General features: G+C 38.8%; 1 protein-coding gene across 1 annotated transcript in view; it reads right to left on the bottom strand.

The window, feature by feature from the left end:
* Window positions 1-17214: 17214 nt before the first annotated feature.
* KCNH8 (potassium voltage-gated channel subfamily H member 8) overlaps window positions 17215-19690 on the bottom strand; it is a 176421-nt gene continuing 173945 nt past the window's right edge. Inside the window, exon 16 of the mRNA XM_030943733.1 lies at window positions 17215-18039. Within this exon, the coding sequence (XP_030799593.1) occupies window positions 17329-18039 (711 nt within the window). The 3' untranslated portion in view covers window positions 17215-17328. The remainder of the gene's footprint in view (window positions 18040-19690) is intronic.

Below are 19690 nucleotides of genomic sequence, written 5' to 3'. Positions count from 1 at the left end.
CTGATTTCAATGTCTCATTTTTGTATGTCACCATAAAAAAAATCTCTTTATGTATACAAGCCCAGGTTGTTTACCTGGTTCTGGTATCTCTGTATCTGAATTTCTCTGAATAATTTCATAAGGCAGCAAAAGGGTAAGAGGACATCACAACTCAGTTTCTAGGCTTTTTTTTATTCACATACTAGCCTGATATCTTTTCTGGATATTCATTGTTATTACAGAATCAGCTAGATTAGGAAAGACCTTTGAGATCATAAAGTCCAGCCTATGACCAAACACCACCCTGTCAATTATAATGTGACACCAAGTGCTACACCCAGTCTTTCCCTAAACATTTCCAAGCACACTGAGTCTACCATCTCCCTGGACAGCCCAGTCCAAAGCCCAACTGCTCTTTCTGTGAAGAAGAAGGCTTGGCACTTCTTCTACTGTGACTTTATGGTTCATGTAGTGATTTTATGTGGTGTTTCTCTTGATAATTGGAATAGAATTTTCAGGAGCAGATTAAAGATAAGTAAAATTGTCAGAGGCAATATGCTTTGCTCTTCAGAGAGCTTAAGAGAGGTGGTAGACACTCAAATGAGAATTTTCTTATTCAGGGTTTCTATGAAAGTGAGAGATGATAAATAGATATGTTCCTTTTGAAAACCACTCAAATGCTTCTGTAAACAGTATTATTACAAACTACTGTTACAAGTCATTCACTAGTGATGCATGAGCGAGTTAAAAGTGGCTTTGAACATGACTTATTCCTCTTGGTAACATCTACTATTCAAATAAATATTAGACAGCATTTGAGCATAAAAAATGTGGAGGAAGAAAAATGGAAACGTGTGAAAGAATTATAGAAATATAACTACATGATAAAACTGCAGTAAGGATGTGGCAAGAGGGAGGATACTAAAGAGGGGAAAAGCCATAGAAAAGACGGTTATTTTTTTTATTCATTTGTTGAAGTTTATGTGCCTCTCAAGGGACATGACAGAAATGTGCAACTTCTTTGAACCTCAGCATTATCCTGCTAGTACAAAAGAAACAAGGGTTTCTTATGAAAATAAAAGTTCAGTTGTGTAAATAAAAGTCATGTGGGTGTCATTCAGATTGCAAATGACTCCCGTAATTCATCATGGGCATCAGGGATTGGCAGTCTGGAGGCTGTGAAGAGGGCACAGTGCTCACAACATCATCCAGGAGAGGAACAGAGGCTGGAAACTTGTGCTAGGAGGAGTAAACGCTCATCCTAGAGCTATGATATGTGTGCAAGCTTTCTTCTGCAGTGTTAAAGAGAGGCTGTAAAGTGCTGCCTGAATTTAACACTGTGCTCATGTCAGGCTGAAAAAGATTTGTCAATGATGGCTTTATAACTTTAATTAACTGAGTCTTCCTTTACAAACCCCCAAAAAGTTTGAAGTTACACTACAAATGTGATATCACCTGTTTTTGCACTACATGTACTCATGTAAATCTCTGCATAAGCTTTTGATCTATGTATATCAGAGCCATATACCTTGTGAAACAGGGTGCTGTCATATTATGAATTATTTGGTATTAAAAAAAATCCAAATATCTAGATATATATGACCCTGTTAAATACCCTTATTTTATTTTAGGGTTTCTTATCACTCTCTAGGTCTCTAACATTTCTTCCTGTTATCCATATATTGACAGTGTCACTCATACATTTTTGTCCTAGGCACATACTTGTGTATTTTGACTTTTTTGCCTTTTTAAATTTTACCTGCTGCTTTCTGTGTGGCAGGGATTGGGTGTTACTAGCATTCAAAATTACATTCAGGAAATGTGCAAATTGCCTGGAGAGCAGTAGAAAGATGTTGCATCCATTTCTTACTGTAATTGAGTAAGATAACGAGGCCACAGTTTTCACCTTGAGAGTCACCAGGAACTTGGGGATGAGGATTGGTACAATTTTCATATAGAGCATGTAATACTTGAGCATTTGAATGGCTTGTGCAAGCTGTCAGGGGACTGTCTGTTGGTGTTGGTGGCCAGCCTGTTGTTATATAAATGCAGGATGTGCACTGGTACCAAGGTGGGTTGGGTGTAAGCTGGCATGTGAAGTGTTTAGCAATGTTTGGGAGATGGTATGGGCTGTTTGGAGGGGATCTGTCCTGTGAATCCAGAGAGCTCCTGCCTGCTTCTGCTGTCCTTGTCAGACTGCTGGGTATCTCTCCCTGGCACGTTGCTTTTCCTGCCTGTGCTGTTGCTGCTTTGGCAGTTTATATATCTTCTTTACTAAAAAGGAAGATTTGGTGGTATGCATTGTCACAGACTATGCATTGTCACAGGGTATGCACTATGAATTTGTGCCTTGCTGTCACAAGGCACTGTTGTGAGCTGTCAAAAGTCCCAGAGAATTTTCAGCTGTCAAAACCTTTTATAATTTCACCAGTAGAATAGTTTGCTGTGGCCATTCTGTCCATTCCTGTTTTGGGATTTTTGGCTGCTTCTTGCCATTCCCAGCAATTACCAGCTCTACTGCCATTATTTTTTAACTTACACATACAGACAGACAGACAGACACACACACACACACACATGCTCCTCCTTATTTTTTACTTATTGCTTCTCATGGGATTTTATTTGTTCCTCTCCTCCGTGTAGCAGAAGTGCCTCCCTCCCTGCAGGTTCATTGCTGGTGCTTCTTACCTACTGCTGTGACTTTGCTTTTGAAGGATTATCACAATTCACTAAAAATCTTTTGTGTAGGAAGCAAATTAAAATGGCAGCCAAAGAACACTCAGGTTATAAATGTTATAAAGATTATAAAGTCCTTTAATCCTGGACATTGGAGTACTCAGATCTGAATGACAAGACTTGCTCTGTGGGCAAAGGAGCTATTGAGTCTGAGTTAACATGGTGGAAACTGCTCTTGTTGTTAATGGGCTTCCTTAAGGAAGCTTAATTTGGGGGCCGTTTGTTTCCTTCTTGTGAGATGGAGTGTGGAGTGAAATGAAGCTGAGGGAAGATAGCTAGGAAGAATAAGAAAGTAGAATGAAATTTCAGTTCCACCTGGGCCATCTGTTTTGATTTTGCTTTGAATTTTGTCTTCTTTTTTCGTAGGTTGGCTGGACTTTTCAGACACAGATTTTAGTCTAATCCTGAATTATTTGTAATTTAAATGTATTTTAGTTATCATCGACTGCAGAATTACATAGAAGAGAAAAAAAAAAAGAAACATGCTTTTAGTGCTCTGAAAATGTAAATGCTGGGATGGAGACTATCTCACTTTGAACAAGAACAAATTCATTTTGAAATTTTTGCTGAATTGGAAATTTGAAAATAGTTGACTTTTAAGCAGATTTTAAGTGTTCTGCTTTCAGGCTTCCTACACCTGGCTTTAAAATGAGTGGAAAGAAAAGGTTAAAACAGCAAGAAACTTGTCTTAACAACACAGCTGTATGTTTGATACAGCACTGGAGTCTTAGAAGTCCTGTTTCCCTTGCTGGAAACTGTTACTTCGTGATTTTACCTGAAGTGGAGCCTACCTCAGACAATTTTAGTTTTCAGTTATAATGACATTCACTTGCTATTCAAGTAACTGCTTTCTCCACGTGATGCTTAGTGGTTCCTTAGAGAGCTCAGGGACAGAGGTGAGAGAGGTGAAGTTTTTTATTGTTGTTGTGTGGGTCTGGCCAGGGTGGGATCTGATTCTTTCCTCAGCTGATCATATAGTCTGCTGTGACAGTTCAGGCTTCTCAGGGAACTGCACCTGATGACAGAAGTATTGTATAAATAGACAAACAGAAAACTACCTGCAGGTTGGAAATTTGTGTTCCCATCCCTACAGCACATCACTTTAGAAGTGAAAAAAGCGAAAGGCAAGGAATTATCAAAAGAAAGGAAATTGTTAATAACACATAAAAGATTAGAAATTTATCTAAAAACAGTTTTAGAGAATCATGTGAAAAAGCTTTTTCTGGCAGCATGCTGATTGTATATGTAGAGGAGAGAGAGATTGATTTCATATTATAAAGCCTTAATTGGCAGCCATCTGAGTGAAAGTATTCTCTTTGGATCTAAGTTCTGTAGAAAATGTCCCTCCCTAGATAATGTGTTAATATAATTTTTCAGGTGTCCTCAAAAAGTTGTTGCTTAGAGAGTGAACTGCTTCTCATCGTGTAATAGATTAGAAATGCATGCTCCTGCTTGCACCAGAAGACAATAGGGAGTGGTATCTGTGCTTTGCAGACTGGCTCTGCCTGCAGAGAGAGCACACCCGTCCCTGACCTCCACACACCCAGCCAGCTGAAAGCACTGGCAGAAACAAAATGGTCTCTTCACAATAGATGAGCAAGGAAGGGGTAGGGGCTTTTCAGCATTCTGTAGTAGTTACTAATGGAAAAGAACAGCTCAAAATAATTTTCTGAATTTTTTTTCTGATAGAATGAGCATAGCAAAGAAGGATACTTATTTGGTGAGGCAGCATCAATAAAGTACCCCTTAGCAAGATACCTGAGAGGTAGTGCTCCAACGCTGGAACTTCTGTTCATGGTGAAATATCAGCAGCTGGTGTTTCAGCTATATCTGAAGCAAACAAGAGATTTTTTTTAAAGCTTTTCAAAATCTTTTCTTATGTAGTTATTTGAAATGGATTTATTTACTAGTGTGCATCTGACATAGTTTCTGAAACTTCAAAACTGAGTTCTCAAAGTCCTTGAGATTAGAAATTAGGGTCTAGGGCTCCTTAGTATCCATGATCTAAATTTCCAGTGCACCCACAGTTTGGCATCACGCAGGTATACACCTCTGGTGTTGTGTATAGCAGGGGCTACCCTGGAAGCAGACTTAGAAAGCCCAAAGACTATCAGGCTTACTGTCTGGACCCTGTCTTGATTTTGTTAAACATCAGTGGCAACTTAGATATTTTTAGAAAGCATTTTAGGCTCAGTGATTCTAAATTTTCCAGTTAAATTTGTTTCACCAGAAAATTCCCAGTGTAGCAAGTGTCTTTGACAGACCTTCATCATTTATAAGCACATAAAATACATTGCTGTATGTGTATTTAAGTTATTAGTCTCCAGCTTTTGGCCCACTAGTTTGAGTGGGCATCTAATTCTGGTGGTTTGGAGAATTGCATATGATTGCTGTTGAGTCACATCAATGCCAATGCAAGTTCAGCCTTGAACACTAAAGAAGAATAAGTAGAAAGCAGAAGAAAGATATCATCTTTCCTCATGATGTGAAACAGGGACTCTGTTAGCTTTAATATGATGGATAGGGATGTTCCATCTTTGATTAGCTGGAGAATATACAGTAATTTTTTTTTAATTTCTTATGGGCAACAACCAGCATGAAAGGGAACTGTGCCCTGAAGGTAAAAACAAAAAATGGAGTAACCAAACATATAGAGAAAAAATAGAAAACCCACAGAAATGCTTTTATGAAAACAAAGGCTAACAAACTGGATTGTAAAATAAGAATCTGTATGGAAAAACAAAGCAAGGACCCAAGATTAAGAAAACAGTGTCTAGTGGGAAAAAGTCTTTCTGAGTAGTTGCAGTCTGATGTACTCTAAACAACCAGACAACTTTAGGCAGGCTCTGGGTTTCTGTTATTGCCTTCCTTGGGTCATTAGTTGAAAACAAGGGCGTTAGAATTTTGGTCTGATTTTTGTTATTGACACTAACGAGAGAAGACTTCAGCGCTAAAAACTGAAGTCCTGAGGTTCCTCATTTATTTCAGACAGCTCTTGTATCCATCCCAGCTTCAGGATAATGCCACAGATTTCTGATGAACCTCACATTCATAGGCTTTTGTAATCCTCTTCCTGTGTGTTGGTGATTCTTTTGCCTCCCTTGCAGTTGGTCCGTCTTTCATTCTTGTTTTGCAGCTTTTTCTTATTAAATGTTTTCCAGCTGGCAGTGAATCATTATGTGCTACGTTATCTGCTTTCCACTGTTCTGAGGGTTTCTTTATTTATTAATAAGAACAATAGCAAACTGAAATGCATGTCCTTTTCATAGTCATTAGTTGCAAAGTACATTGTTCCAGGCCACCTTGCACCTCTGTCATAAATAAAACCTGCAACAGCCACTTAACCCACATACAATGAATATTAAAACCAGTGCTCATTTGGCACTGATTTAAAAAGAATAGATTTAGACTCTGTGTGGATCAGCAGTTTTAATATTTGGCTGAATCTGAATAGGACAATGAATTCCTTTTATCTTGCAATTAAGCCATTTATTTTATACCAATGTTGCTCACATGACAGAGTTTACACAAGCTAAGGAAACAAAACAAAACAGGCTCAGGAACTCTCCCTGTGGAGAAGAAAAAGGTTATTGCTAAGTCACCACATTCTGGTTTAAACCAAACAATAGTGGGAAAGCAGAAAGTGAGAACAGATTCACATCAATATTATGAATTAAGAGTTCACTCTGGAAAGCTCAGGCTACATGAGAGTCATATCCTGGCTGAGGAAATACAATAAAGCTGTAGTTAAGAAAAAAAAGATTAATTTCTGCCGCTGGCATTTATGACTGAAGAAAACCCTTCAATGTTCTTCCACCCTGCAGAACTCCGCTTAGAGCTGGCAAGGGACCCTAGAAACATTAGGATCTTGTCATAAACTCTCTAGGCTAGACTTGGATATGTCTGGAAAGTTCAGTGCTGTTATTTGTGAGAGAGAAAGAAAACTGGGAAACGTTTCACTGTTGGAAACTTTCACTTCTCAAATATAGTTTGGAGAACAAATGCCACTAACAGTGGTAGGCAAAACACACATTGGAGAGACAACAGCTTGCAGATTTAATCACCAAATGGCCACTGAAAAAAACAAGAGGAAGGTCCTGTACCTAGGTCTATTTTGGACTTCTAACTGGGGCGTTGCAGAAGGTAACCTTGGACCAACTGACCACATGTAGAGAGTTTAAATTAAATGGAAAATAAAAGTCTGAAACAATATGCATATGACCATCTGAAGTTAGTTGAACCTAATTGTTTAAGGATTTGAATGCTGAGGAAGCCTTGCTTTTCATCAGATTAAAGATACAACAAAATACCTAAACTTCCTATTCCTAGAAAAACCACAGTTTTTTTAGTGGCAGGTTCCAGTTTTAACATCTTCATCCACACAAGAATTTGTGTCTACATCAGCCTATTCAGCATCACCTGGCAAATCAGTCAAACAATGAATTATCCAACTGTCTTAACAATATGGAATTTGTTCAAATGTTAAAGTTTGGCTGCAAATAACCGTAAAGGACCTAATTGTTGCTGATGTGGGGAGAGTCTGTTCCCATTCCCAAAGCTGCCAGCTTTTTCCTTACCTTGTTGAGTGTCTCAGTGGATATTAAGTCATACAAAGACTATGCTGGGAGGCAACATTGAATATAATTATTTCCTTTTTTCCAATCTTATTTAATTTTTGTTACAATGTTTCCCAAATTATAGTTGATTTCTGGTTTCAGATAGGGCCTGAGGTCTTCTGACTACTGCTTGCACAATGGTTGGGGGAGAAGGTGTAGAAGAAGTGAAAGCACAGGCTGTAAAATGCCTCTCAAGGACTTGGGTGCCTGTGGTTGCAAGGTTGACTGTAGCAGCACTGTGGCTTCCACAGCTGTGCATGCAGAGTCAGCAGATGTGATACATATTGCTGGAACACGCTGTCTGCCTTCTTGCCCCTGAAAAAACTTGACTGAGGCAAACTTTATCCTCATGGGCTGGTATTTTTCAGATGTGATTTTTACGTCTGATGGCAGGTTAAGGAAAAGGGCAGCTGTGTTGCTCTCGCCAACCTGGGATTGCAGGTGTGAAATAAACCTTATCCAAGGCCTTCAGAGATTTCCTTTTATTCTGCCTTGCACACACAAAGAGGCTAATAAATTATCAGACTGGCTGTCATAATTCAAGCACCTGCTCTCAGAAACTTAATAAGTTCAGAAACTGCTGTTTCTATACAGCCCTCACTGGAGACAACTCTCCCATATGTCTTGTTTGTAGGTACTCTATTTTTCACAGAGCATGGTCCTGGGAATCCTTTAGCTTTTATGCTTGGAAACATATTCTGCTCTCCTAGGGCTCTGTTTCCTGGTGCAGCTCACAGCGCTCCTCCACTGCTGGGCAGCAGGGCAGGCAGGGAGTCCACCCCTGCCTGCTGCCTCCAGGCTGGGCAAAGGGACCCATGGAGGCAGCCAGCTGTTCTGCTCCTGCCTCCCTGCAAGCCATTGTGGGGCCTTGGATGAATTTTTCATGCTCCTTTTTCTCTTTGTGCAACTCATTTTTTTTTTTTTGTTAGGTTGAAAGCTCTCTGAACTTTGTATTATCTCCAGATACTGTGGTGAATACAACAGACCCCTGAACTCTTTTAGGTGCTCCAGTTTCCACTGCAGTGTGAATAATTGCTAAACTAAGCTCCATATGATGCCATTTATTTTCAAATACAATTTTCTTATTGAAGCAAAGGGCAACCAATGCTTCAAAAGGCTCTGTGCTGTGCTATGGCTCTGGTAAGGATATTGTCAAAAGTCCCTGAGAGTTTTTACGATTTGCCTGTTTCATTTTTCTGCTAGTAAGTACTATATAGACACCAGCTTTTGATAACAGCTGGTTGCTCAAAGTCTCTGTTCTCACCAACATTTGAAAGAACACAACATTTACATATTGGTATGAACCAGGAACAGGCAGCTTATCACCTTGGATGCCCTACACCTGTTACTGCTGAGAATTCGGTCCTGAAGGAGAGTACTAAGGATTGCATTGGGTCTGGCTGAGGCAGAGCTCCTTTTTGCTTCTCCCAGTTACCATTCTTTCCTCAAAACCCTTATACTCCTGGGTTTCAGCCCGAAAAAGTCTAGTGGGATGACCCTCTATGCCAAACTTCCTCCAGAGCTTTTCTGTCTCTCCCCTCTGCATCTGGATAGGGGAGAGAAAATATAATGAAGAGCTCATGGATTGAGATAAGGTCTGAGATCACTCAGCAAATACTGTCAAGGCAAAAGAGACTCAAGTTTGGGATATTATTTGAATTTCTTACTATGAAAATCAGAAGTAAATTATTTGTAAGAAGAAGTAAAACCAGACCTTAAAGCATCTTCCCAGTTCTACCTCTTCCCCCTCAGCAGAGCAGGGAAGCAGGGTTATGGTCAGTTCACCACACATTGTTCCTGCTGCTGCTCAGGGAAAGGGATCTTTCCCTTGCTCCAGCATACATTCCCTATGGGTGACAGCTCTCCTTGAACTTCTCCAAAGTGAGTCCATCTCACAAGCAATTCTCCATGAACTGCTGGAATGTGGGTCATTTTTCCATGGGGTGCAGTTCCTCAGGCACAGCTGGGTACAACCTGGGTCCCCCACAGGGTCAGAAGTCCTACCAGGAAACCTGCTCCAATGTGGGCTCCTCTGTCCTTGGGTCTGCAGGTCCCTGCCAGGAGCCTGTTGCAGTGTGGGTCTCCTCCCTAGCTGCAAGTGGATCTCTGCATCCCTGATGACCTCCATGGGCTGCATAGGTACAGCTGCTTCACCACAGGCTTCAGGGGAACCTCTGCTACGGTGCCTGGAGCACTCCACTGACCTTGGTGTCTGCAGAGTTGTTCCTCTCACTTATCCTTACCCTGTTTTTCTTTGGCCACGGTTACATCTATACAAGAAAATTTTTGTTCCTGCTTTTTAAATCTGTTATCACAGAGGTATTCCCACCATTTCTGGTTGGCCCAGCCTTGGCCAGTGGCAGGTCCATTCTGGAGCTGGCTGGCATTGGCTCAGCTGGACATGGAGGAAGCTTCTGGCAGCTTCTCACAGGAGCCACCCTTGCAGCCAGTGCTACCAAAACCTGGCCATGCAAACCTAATACACATATAATGTTTTACAAAAGACCAAGCAGCAATTTTCTCTTTTTTTAAAAAGCTTTTTGTGTTGTTGGAGAGGTGGGGAATAAGGAATTTTTGCCTTCTCTGTGATTGTGGTACAAGTGCCAGTAACTATTTTTATGCTCTATATATACAATCATCAGAGATTCTCTGGCACAATCTGTAACACACATTGCTAATTCTGTATGGGAAAAAAATAAGCAGGTGATTGCTTGTCTTTGAACATATTTAAGCTGCTTGACAATCATGACTCAGTAACAATTAAAAATGATGTTATGAGATAGTGTAGCATTCTGAGAATGTGCGTGTAGCTGGTGTTGTTCCTGTCCATCCTGGTCATGTCCCTGCCTCCCACAATTCCATTGCAAGCAACGGCACAGAAGAGACTTTTGCTATTTAGTTTTGAAAAATTTCAGACTACTGTGGGTGAGATGAAAAATATTTTCTATTAAGTGGTTATCATTTTCCATTCCTATAAACAAGTATAATGCAAGAAACCTGTTCATTCATTTGCATACTACAGGCTTTAAAATTCTGCTTAGAATTTATTTGCATGGTTACTGAAATAATGTTGGCATTTTTCTAGCAAGAATACCAGCTGTATTTCTGTGGATCAGTGCTGTGTAGGGGTGGGGAAATGAAATCCAGCAGCGCTAGATATATGTGTTAGGCTAAAAAAATCATGTAAGGAAAGTCAGGAAGTAAATGATTGACAATACTGGCCTTTAAAAAGGTATAATTAGTCTGTAATATTGCTGCCTATTGAGGCTTGTGCTTCCAATTTGTCTCAGGGTGCTGCAGTTTTTGTCCTGTGTCTGACTGCAGAGTCAAGAAGGAACTGGCGCGTGGGATTTGATTGTTTGTACATAGGCAGGGTAACACTGCGTGGGGTTTTTTTTAAATCTCCTTCTTGAAGGAAGCTTTGCTTTTTTTGAATGGGAAGCAAACTCTTTGAAGTGCCACATGAAGGCAAACCCCTCCAAATATGTGGATTTTTAGTCACTATAGTTATTTTGTATTGTATTAGGGTGAGAAGAAGAACATAGTCTATTTAATTCCATGAAGAAGTCAGAGGTAGACTACACTAAAAATAAAGAATCAGAATAGTTACTATGTAGGCAAGGACAGGGTGAATACATACATATAACATTACCCACTCCATATGAAATGTGCAATTTAAGTGCAGATAAAGTGTGCTTAGACATTTGGAAATCTGCATTGACTGTCCTAAAGTCCTGAGGATTTGTGGATGTTAAATGTGAAGGCCTATGAAATTTTAATTTAAAAAAAATATCCTCAATATATTTGCACATTTCTCTGAGAAGTCTTCTATTGCACTTTGATTTATTTAAAACTTTCACCATTGTTTTCTAATACCCTAAGGTTCTTCTGCACAAAGGACCCTGAGGCATCACAAGAGTTACAAACAAAATGTTTGGCAACAGGCAAAACTGCAAGTTTATGCAGCTCTTCCTACAGCTGTCATTTATGACAGTGGTAACTCTGGCACCACTTTGCGTTTTGAGAGAAATCAATGTAATAGATCAAAGGCATTTGAAAAAGAGAATGAATTCAAATAGTTGTCTCTAGTTGTCACTCTTTTAGGGACCCTGTCAGAGAACTTTGCATATGTGAGGTTGATAACACAGCATCTAGGATAATAAAATTTGAAAACTGAAGAAATACTTCTCAGAAACCTGTTGGTGGAAGCATTTATTGCATGTCATATTAATTCTGTTGATATTTTATTCTATGGTTAAATACATACTAGCCATTTACAATTGTAATGCATAATTTGTAAAATTCAGTGTTGTCAAAGAGAAATATCATCACTACTTTTTTTTCTACCTTTCCATTTCTTGGTCATGTCTAAGACCTTTGGATTTACCACAGCAAAAAAATCAGTGGGTTCCAGGAGATCTGTGAAGAGAGAACAAATTCAAATGTTAATCTCTTGGAAATAAATGCACAGACTTAAAACACACCATCAAGGCACAAATGTAAGGATCCATACTAAATCTTAAAATTTAAAACAATTTGAAAGAGCACTGGTACTTCTTTTCCTCTTGCACAACTTTTGTGGTACCAAGTTGTGACTGGCATGAGTCTTTAAATTCTTAAACATTATTAACTTGCTTATTTGAGAGATTTCCAAAGACTTGGAAACTCAAGTATCAAGGTACATAGATAAAATTTTCTTTTCATATTCCAGTTTCTCTAAATGAAAGGATCAGATCTATGGCATTTCTTTGTGGTTTTGAAACCAGAAATTGCTGTTTCTTGTCATTGTTGTTGCCACTGACAATGTATGATAGGAGAAATGAAGAGATCCTGGGAAGAGAATTTTATAAAATACACAGGAGATCAGTGGTTGGTCTTGGAATGATGATGTGATTTTTATGCTCATCTTGAAAGGGGTGAAACCAGTTTTGCATGTGGCATTATCTAACAAAAGTGCAGCTGTGAATTATTTTTTACTAGTATCTAACTATTTTGACAATTTTCAGATAATGAATGAGATGAGCTTGGATTTTTTGAGATAAGCTACTTGATTTTCTGTGTGAAACAAAGACTCAGTACCATGAGTAGGTACTGAGTACTACTCATGGTAGTAGGCTGCTGGAATTGATGGCAGCTGGGTAAATTCCTGTTGCTGAGATAGGAGAGTGATCCAGAAAATCAAGCGCCAGCCCTTTTCCTTTTCTTATTTCTTACTCCACTGCTTAATTACCAGCTATAACCTCATTCTTTTAAGGCTGAGGTAAATTGTTAGAAGTGTTTTTCTAGAACATGGGAACGTGGCTGTGCACTTTTTGTGGTAGTCCCAGCAGCAGGAAGTATCTAAAGTGTGTCCCACCGAGAGGCATATGAGAACCATATGCTTTTAAATTAAGGAAAGAAGATGAAGAAAATTTTGACATCAGTTTGTTTCAACCCAAGGCTTCATTTGTGGAACACAGGATTTTTTACAAGCTACCATGTAGGTTATTGACACAGTGTATTACAAAATAGCCTCACAAAGGGAAATGTATTGAAATCTCATGTGCAGACAACAGATGGACTCAGCGTAAGTTATTTGTGGTAGATAACCAGCCAATGGTCAAAGCAAGGTTATCACAAGAACTGGTTTTGATTTGTGAAAAAATGATAAGTATTTGCAGAATTTGTGATAAGCTGTGCTTCTTAAATTGAATCTAGTAGGTACAGTGGGCGCAAGACAAATACATATCTGTAATGATGTATCTGAAGCAGAAAACAAATTTCCTACTTTGGGTATTTTGATTTGTTTGTTTTCCAGTGCATGTTTTTCATGTTTTCCATTCTTTTTCCCATTCCCACTGAAAGCAACTACAGCATTGTGAGAATCTAACAGTGCAGGAGATGTGACTAAAGTCCAGTGGTTTACTGCCTGAGTCTTGAGAGAGACCAAATATGGCGTCCTGTTGCATGACAGAGTTCAGTAACCATTTAGTTTATTAGTGGCAGGCTTGGGATGATACTTAATAGAAAAATTACCAGGGAATGAAAGACATGGTTGAGTTTGATGACGTTAGAAAGAGAATACAAAACTGAATAAGTGAGAAAAAAGACGGGGAAACAAATAGAGAGGGAAAAAATGCAGTTACTCTGTAGAAGAAGAAATGGACAGTGATGTTAAATGCAAGAAAGGAAGGAAATGTAACAAATTTAGGAAGTAAACTGATGCAGAATTAGATGAGAAGAACAATTCATACAAAAAAATGGTTTTTTTTCTATTTTTGTAAAGCTTAGTGTAAAAAGGAATAAATTCAATTGTCTGAACTGGATGGCTGGATGTTAGAGTATGCTTGTGTTGATTTTCATACTGAGAGTCTTTTGAAGGTAACATGTAAATATTACAGTGGTTGTTGCTTTAATCCCAGGAATCCTCGATGGCCGCTTTGTGTGTAGAATTATTATGTCCATGGTAATCTTGCTTGGATACTGTTCCATTTCAAAAGTATAAGCTTTTACATTTGTCCCTGTGAATTTTCATTTCACCTTCAAAAGTGAAATTTTTTGCCCTGGTTGCAGATACTTTCCAACAAAAGCTGATTGGGGAATGCTTTCCCTGGGACTTCCATATTATGATGATGTCAGGGAGTTTAAAATAGTACAAGCCTTCAAGACCTTCCTCTTTCTTTACTTGATTTTGGCCAGGTGTGCTGGTCTTGGCTGGGATTTTTAATTTGCTTCACACAGCTCTTCATACCAGCTCTTCACAGCAGCTGGTGTGGGCCTGTGGTTTGAATTTGTGCTGAACAGGGTGATGAAAGGGTTTTTGGTACTGCTGAGCAAGGCTTACAGAGAGCCAAGGAGTTTTCTGTTCCTCCCCCACCCACCAGCGAGGGGTGCTCAGGAAGTTGGAGGGGACACAGCCAGGACAGCTGACCCCAAGTTACCCAAGGGACATTCCATTCCATATGGTGCCATGCTGAGCATACTAAATCTGGAGGAAGAGGAGGGCGGGGAGGGACATTTGGAGTGATGGCATTTGTCTCCCCAAGTCACAGTTACACATGACTGAGTCCTGCTCTCCTGGAGATGGCTGAACACCTGCTGCCCACGGGAAGCAGTGAATTAATTCCTTGTTTTGCTTTGTTTGCATACACGGCTGTTGCTTTCCCTGTTAAACTGTCTTTAGCTCAACCCATGAATTTTCTGGCTTTTACTTTTCCAATTTTGTTGCTTATTCTGACAGGAAGGAAATGAGTGAATGGTGGCATGGGGCTGGGTGCTGGCTGGGGTTAAACCACAATGCCTGGAATGAAGGTGTTCTTGCCTTGTCTGAAGTTCCTTGAGCTTTTCCTTGGAAGGCAGTGCACTCACTTGTGTGATTCCCATCTTACAGAATCTCTGCAATCCTGGTGTGTTCCTTGAAACTATGGCCAGTACAAACAGTGTTTGACTGCTTTGTTTGAGATGATGCTTGACAGTTGCAGAAGCAAGGAACAACTTAGCACAGATATCCTGGTGCTATTTCTACATAATTACTGCACATGCATTTTTTTTAAAATTTTATTTGAGAATAAAATGTACAAAACTAAAGCTAAGGCTGTGTATGCAAAGAGGATTTTTGTGTTTCCACTGACATTTTTAAACTTTCATACAAAACTGACACAAAAACTCCAGGACAAAACATCCGGTTTTAATCTTATGACACCAGTGTTTATACTGGAAATAAAAAAAAAAAAACCCAATGCCAAAATCTTAATGTATATACATAACGGTTTATATAAAATGAGAAAGCAAATGCTTCTTCCAGTTTATGTGGGCAATGGAAATTGTTAAATGATATTGGGAACTAGGCATGGTGTGTTTGCGCATTCTCAGTCAGTAACTGGCATACGGTAGGCTGAGAAATCAGGATTTGTGGACAGCTGTGCAGCATGTATCCGTGCATCCCAAGGAGCTGCACCTTGTGGTGAGGACAGGAGAGGACTGTGGCTGTAGGATGCTGAGCTGAGGTGGGCTCCTGCCCTGGGAGAGGGGAGCAGGCAGCCTCCCCAGCCTCCGGCCCAGTGCTGAAGTGGGGTGGGCAACAGCAGACGGCTAAAGGTGAACCAGGACTGTTTGCAGAAATATCATAGAACTGTACCTGCTACTGTATTTGCTACTATCTATTATTATTTTATTATTTTTTTAAATTTCTGGGATATTCTTTATTTAATCTGTACTTCTCTATTTAACCTTAAACTAAGTCAAAACTGGAATAGAGGGAAGGTAAGAAACCCTGTATACTAACGCTCACATTGAGGTGTAGACACACTGGCAACATTCAGGTAGCCCAAAATGGGAGACGACACTTCATCCCTAATTTGTACCAGTAGGAAAATGGCTGTGGAAGGATGTAAGTTGGGCACAGAGTAATCAGCTGGGGTTTGTATTCCCACACACAGCCAAATGTTAAAATATATTCCATCTTTGAAGTTTCTATTAAAAATCCCACCAAAACAACATCTTAAGGAAGTTAAACCTAAATCTGTGCTCTGTAAAAATTTTAATTTGATAACCACCAGTTTGCATGAATTATTAAATATAACTTAGTTTACTTATCCATTTTAGGACATTTATTTTGGCTTGTAAGCGTGTTTTTTTTTTTTTTAGAAAGCTTGTTAAAGGATATGTAAATTTGATGCTCAATGTGCATCTTTATATATATAAAAATCAAAATTCCAATGCAAATCTGTAGCCTTGGTTGCACTGTAGCGATATGTTTCTAGTACATTAAATACCAGGAAAAAAAAGTTGGAGGTGCATTAAGTCAGATTCTGGATTAAATAATTCACCAAACCTATAGTATTTCCTTTAAAAAAATTCTGACTAAAAATCAAAGTTAGTTTTTAGAGATAAAACAAAAAGATCAATTAATAAATAACTACTTTAATCTTAATTCTTTGATTCAGACTTACTAAAATTGTAATTTTCTCCTTTAGTATTCCTGAGTTTGCTCATTGGTTTTCATCTCTTTTAATGTTCTTAACCAGATATAAAGCCCCTAAACAGGAATGTATTTAAATGTTGACTTGGTCTTAGAAACGACAATGCAGTGCTAAGACACAAACCAATAGTACTTAATGTTAGCAGTATAACAACTCACTTTTTAAGTAGCGATACCTTATTATAGGATACAACATTCCAGCTCTTTTATTTTTTAAAATAAAATAATACCTTAATTTATTTGTATTCCACCAGAATGAGTACATTCATTGCAAATTGCATGCACATAAAAGGGAAGCCATTTGTAAACTACATGATATCTTAACAATAAATAGTATTTGATCTAATACACAATGGTAGTGCATTTCTTGTTAAAACTGCAAGCTTTTACCAAAATGAAACCAAACTCTTATTCTCTTTATAAATATTTTAAATAATTTTTAGGTACATGTTTCATACCAAGTATATAAAAATAGTATTTTTAGATAAATTAGGAGGTTTCATTTACATGACAAATAACGTGCAACATCTAAGCACTCTCTAGCAGCTCTATTTGGTTGATTGTCTAGATGACATGCAGCGAATGTCCTTTGCCTTCACAGAACTGACAAAAAGACCAGCAGGACCCACGATCACCTGAAGCAAACAGTGCCATAGATATTGTTCGGGAACAACAGTCAGACACTCAGGGAAAACCTTTGCTTCAATGAACAAAAGTCACCCACGACAATTCTTTGTGCTAGACTTCCAGCTGCTCTGACCCTCAGGGTCTTTGGACTATCACAAAAGTCTGTCAAACAGACAAGTTATATCTGTATTCAAAATGTTTTTTCAACATGCTTCTAAAATCTAGAAATTTATTGTTTTTCCTATAGTATGGACCATTACCTTTTCTTACTTTTTTTTTTAAAGTCTGAATTTTCATGTTTGTAAGTCTTCATGATTGCCAAAACGGGGATCAAATAAAGCAGTCATGCAGTACTCTCTAAATTTAAAACTGGCAGCTGGGAACATGCTTTGAGTACCACTTCACTGTTTCTCATACATCTATGGCTTGGCAGTCTTTATCTTTAACATCCCTTGTGCTTGTCACAATGTCTATTGGGAAATCTGGGGTCTGTGCAGAAGTTACTCCCTCTGTTCCTTCCAGGTCCCATGATCCTGGCAGGTTCTCGAGACTTAGTGAGCTGATTGCTCCTTGGCTAAAGCTCCCTTCCTCTGATCTGCTGGGCAGCACTAGGTGCAGTGATGTCTCTGATGAAGAGCATACTGAAGGAGAAAGTGTTGCTGAAATAGACTGAAGAGGAGTCAGAGTAGTGTCTGAATGGGGAGAGGTGCATCTTAAAAATTGCAGATTGTCTTTCTGAATTACCTGATACTGGGAGGGGGAATTTTGAAGGCCTGTTGTATAATAAAGTTCACCATCCATAGAATTTTGCAGGTTGGGTTCAGTCCTTTGGGGACTACTGCCTACAGAAGACAGATCTGTATTCCAAATGTCACATAGTGTGTTTCCACGACAAAGTTGTGCTTTGGTGCAAGTGAAGTTGCCAGCTTGCATGTGTGAGCAAGGCTGATGTGTAGTCCAAGCCACTCGAGGCTGCAGACTGTCCAGTGTGGGACTTTGAGATAGGTTGTGCACAGCACAGAATCCTGGAGGCTTCTGGGACGTGAGCAGGTTTTCCAGAAGGTGCATCACATTCTTCATATCCTTACGTAATTGTGAGACTTCTTGGCTTAAAGATGTCATCTGTTGTGAAAGGGCAAAATATCACAGTATTTATTCATGCACCATGCTTAAAATATGTACATACATCCACACCTCTTTTCGTTCTAGCAATAGCAACTCTCATCTTTGGCACAGTGTCTCTACACTAAATAAATGCATTTTGCTAGTGTAAATGTGGGATAGTAAATGTGTAAATAGTCCTTCCAGATACTTTAATTCACCTGATTTCAAATCATTCTCTATATATAAAAAACAGTCTTAGGGTCAGAACTGAGATGATTTCCAAATGACATCAGTATTTTCATGATCAATTGTTAAATATTTTAAACCATAAAACTTTCCTATTAAACAATTTCATGCTGAGGAATTACATAAAAATGAGGTCTTGTGAAATCTTGTTTAGAAATACATGTGAAGTATACTGCTGTCTTCATAGCAAAATAAAAGAAATCCATACTCTAAGCTGCTGGATGCAAATAGTAGTTAAATGAAAATCTTGTGGCCTACTACTAAAAAAAAGGGGGGGGGGGGAACTGAAAACTCTAAAACCCACTTGCTACCTCTAATTATTTAAAAATATAAGATCGTGGAACAGTTTGTTTCCATGCACTTTTGAGTATGCTTGAAAGGTACTACATATAACAGACATTAATCCATTGCATTGATTTCTCTGGTGCATGTGCAAAAGGAAGAATCAGATTTTTAATTAGACTTTTTGTCTTAAATGCTGAAACTGCTGATAGCATCCATTTGGTTCCATGAAATACATGAAGTCTTTCCTCAACACTGCTGTTTTGGGTGGGGATCAGATTGGCAAGTTCTGAATCTGTGTTTTAAAGTTGACTGGCATTTGAACATTAATGGGGACATTTTTTTATGCCTTTATAAGGATGTTTTGGCAAAGAAAAGTCTAGCTCAAACATAAAAGTAACCCATTCATAATTTCAAAGGGTAGAAAGTAAATTTGTGTCCATGATAGTTATCAATCTATTTTAGGTCAAAGGACCATCATTATCATTAAAATAGAGTTTCTCATACTGATGCTACTCTGTTGAAAAAAGACATGACTGCACATTAATCTTCAAGCTACCTGTCAAAAAGAAAATAGCTAATTCAGGGAGCTTTTCTTTAACATCAAGTAGAGACACCACTGATTAGATTACCTACACAGACTAATTTTCATTGTTCTGTCAGGATAGTTCTGAAGAAATCTGCTGGAAATACATTTCAGGCTGAGTTTGATTGTGTTATTACAGGCACAATAATTATAAAGAAATTCGGAGAAGAAAGTAGGAAGCTCCAATACAGCTCCTATAGATCTATTTATTTTTCCCTGAGCTTAGAGGTCAAACCCAATACATTGTTTAATAATTTCGTAATGATCACACTGCCTCTGGAAAGAAAGTCCTTAAAGGGAGGAGACTCTTGAGTGGCAGGTGACAGGATCTCTGTGTCTGCACTTCTTTCTGCCTTGTCTAATTGAGTCATGGTAGATAGAAAATACCATTAGATCCTCTTCTGTCAGCAGAGATTAAGCTTTGAATGCCTGGTAACTTCAGTTAATGTGAGAAATTAACATATGCTGCCAAAACATTCTATAAGCAGGCTTCCCATGGGGTCAGAGGAGCCAGTGAGGGTTCTTGGTAATGTCAGAGTGCGAGAAAACACAGTG

The sequence above is a fragment of the Camarhynchus parvulus genome, chromosome 2 (assembly GCF_901933205.1).
Source record: "Camarhynchus parvulus chromosome 2, STF_HiC, whole genome shotgun sequence".
Classification (NCBI taxonomy): Eukaryota; Metazoa; Chordata; class Aves; order Passeriformes; family Thraupidae; genus Camarhynchus; species Camarhynchus parvulus.
Note: the sequence above shows the minus strand (reverse complement) of the source record. Positions and strands in the feature narration are given on the sequence as shown.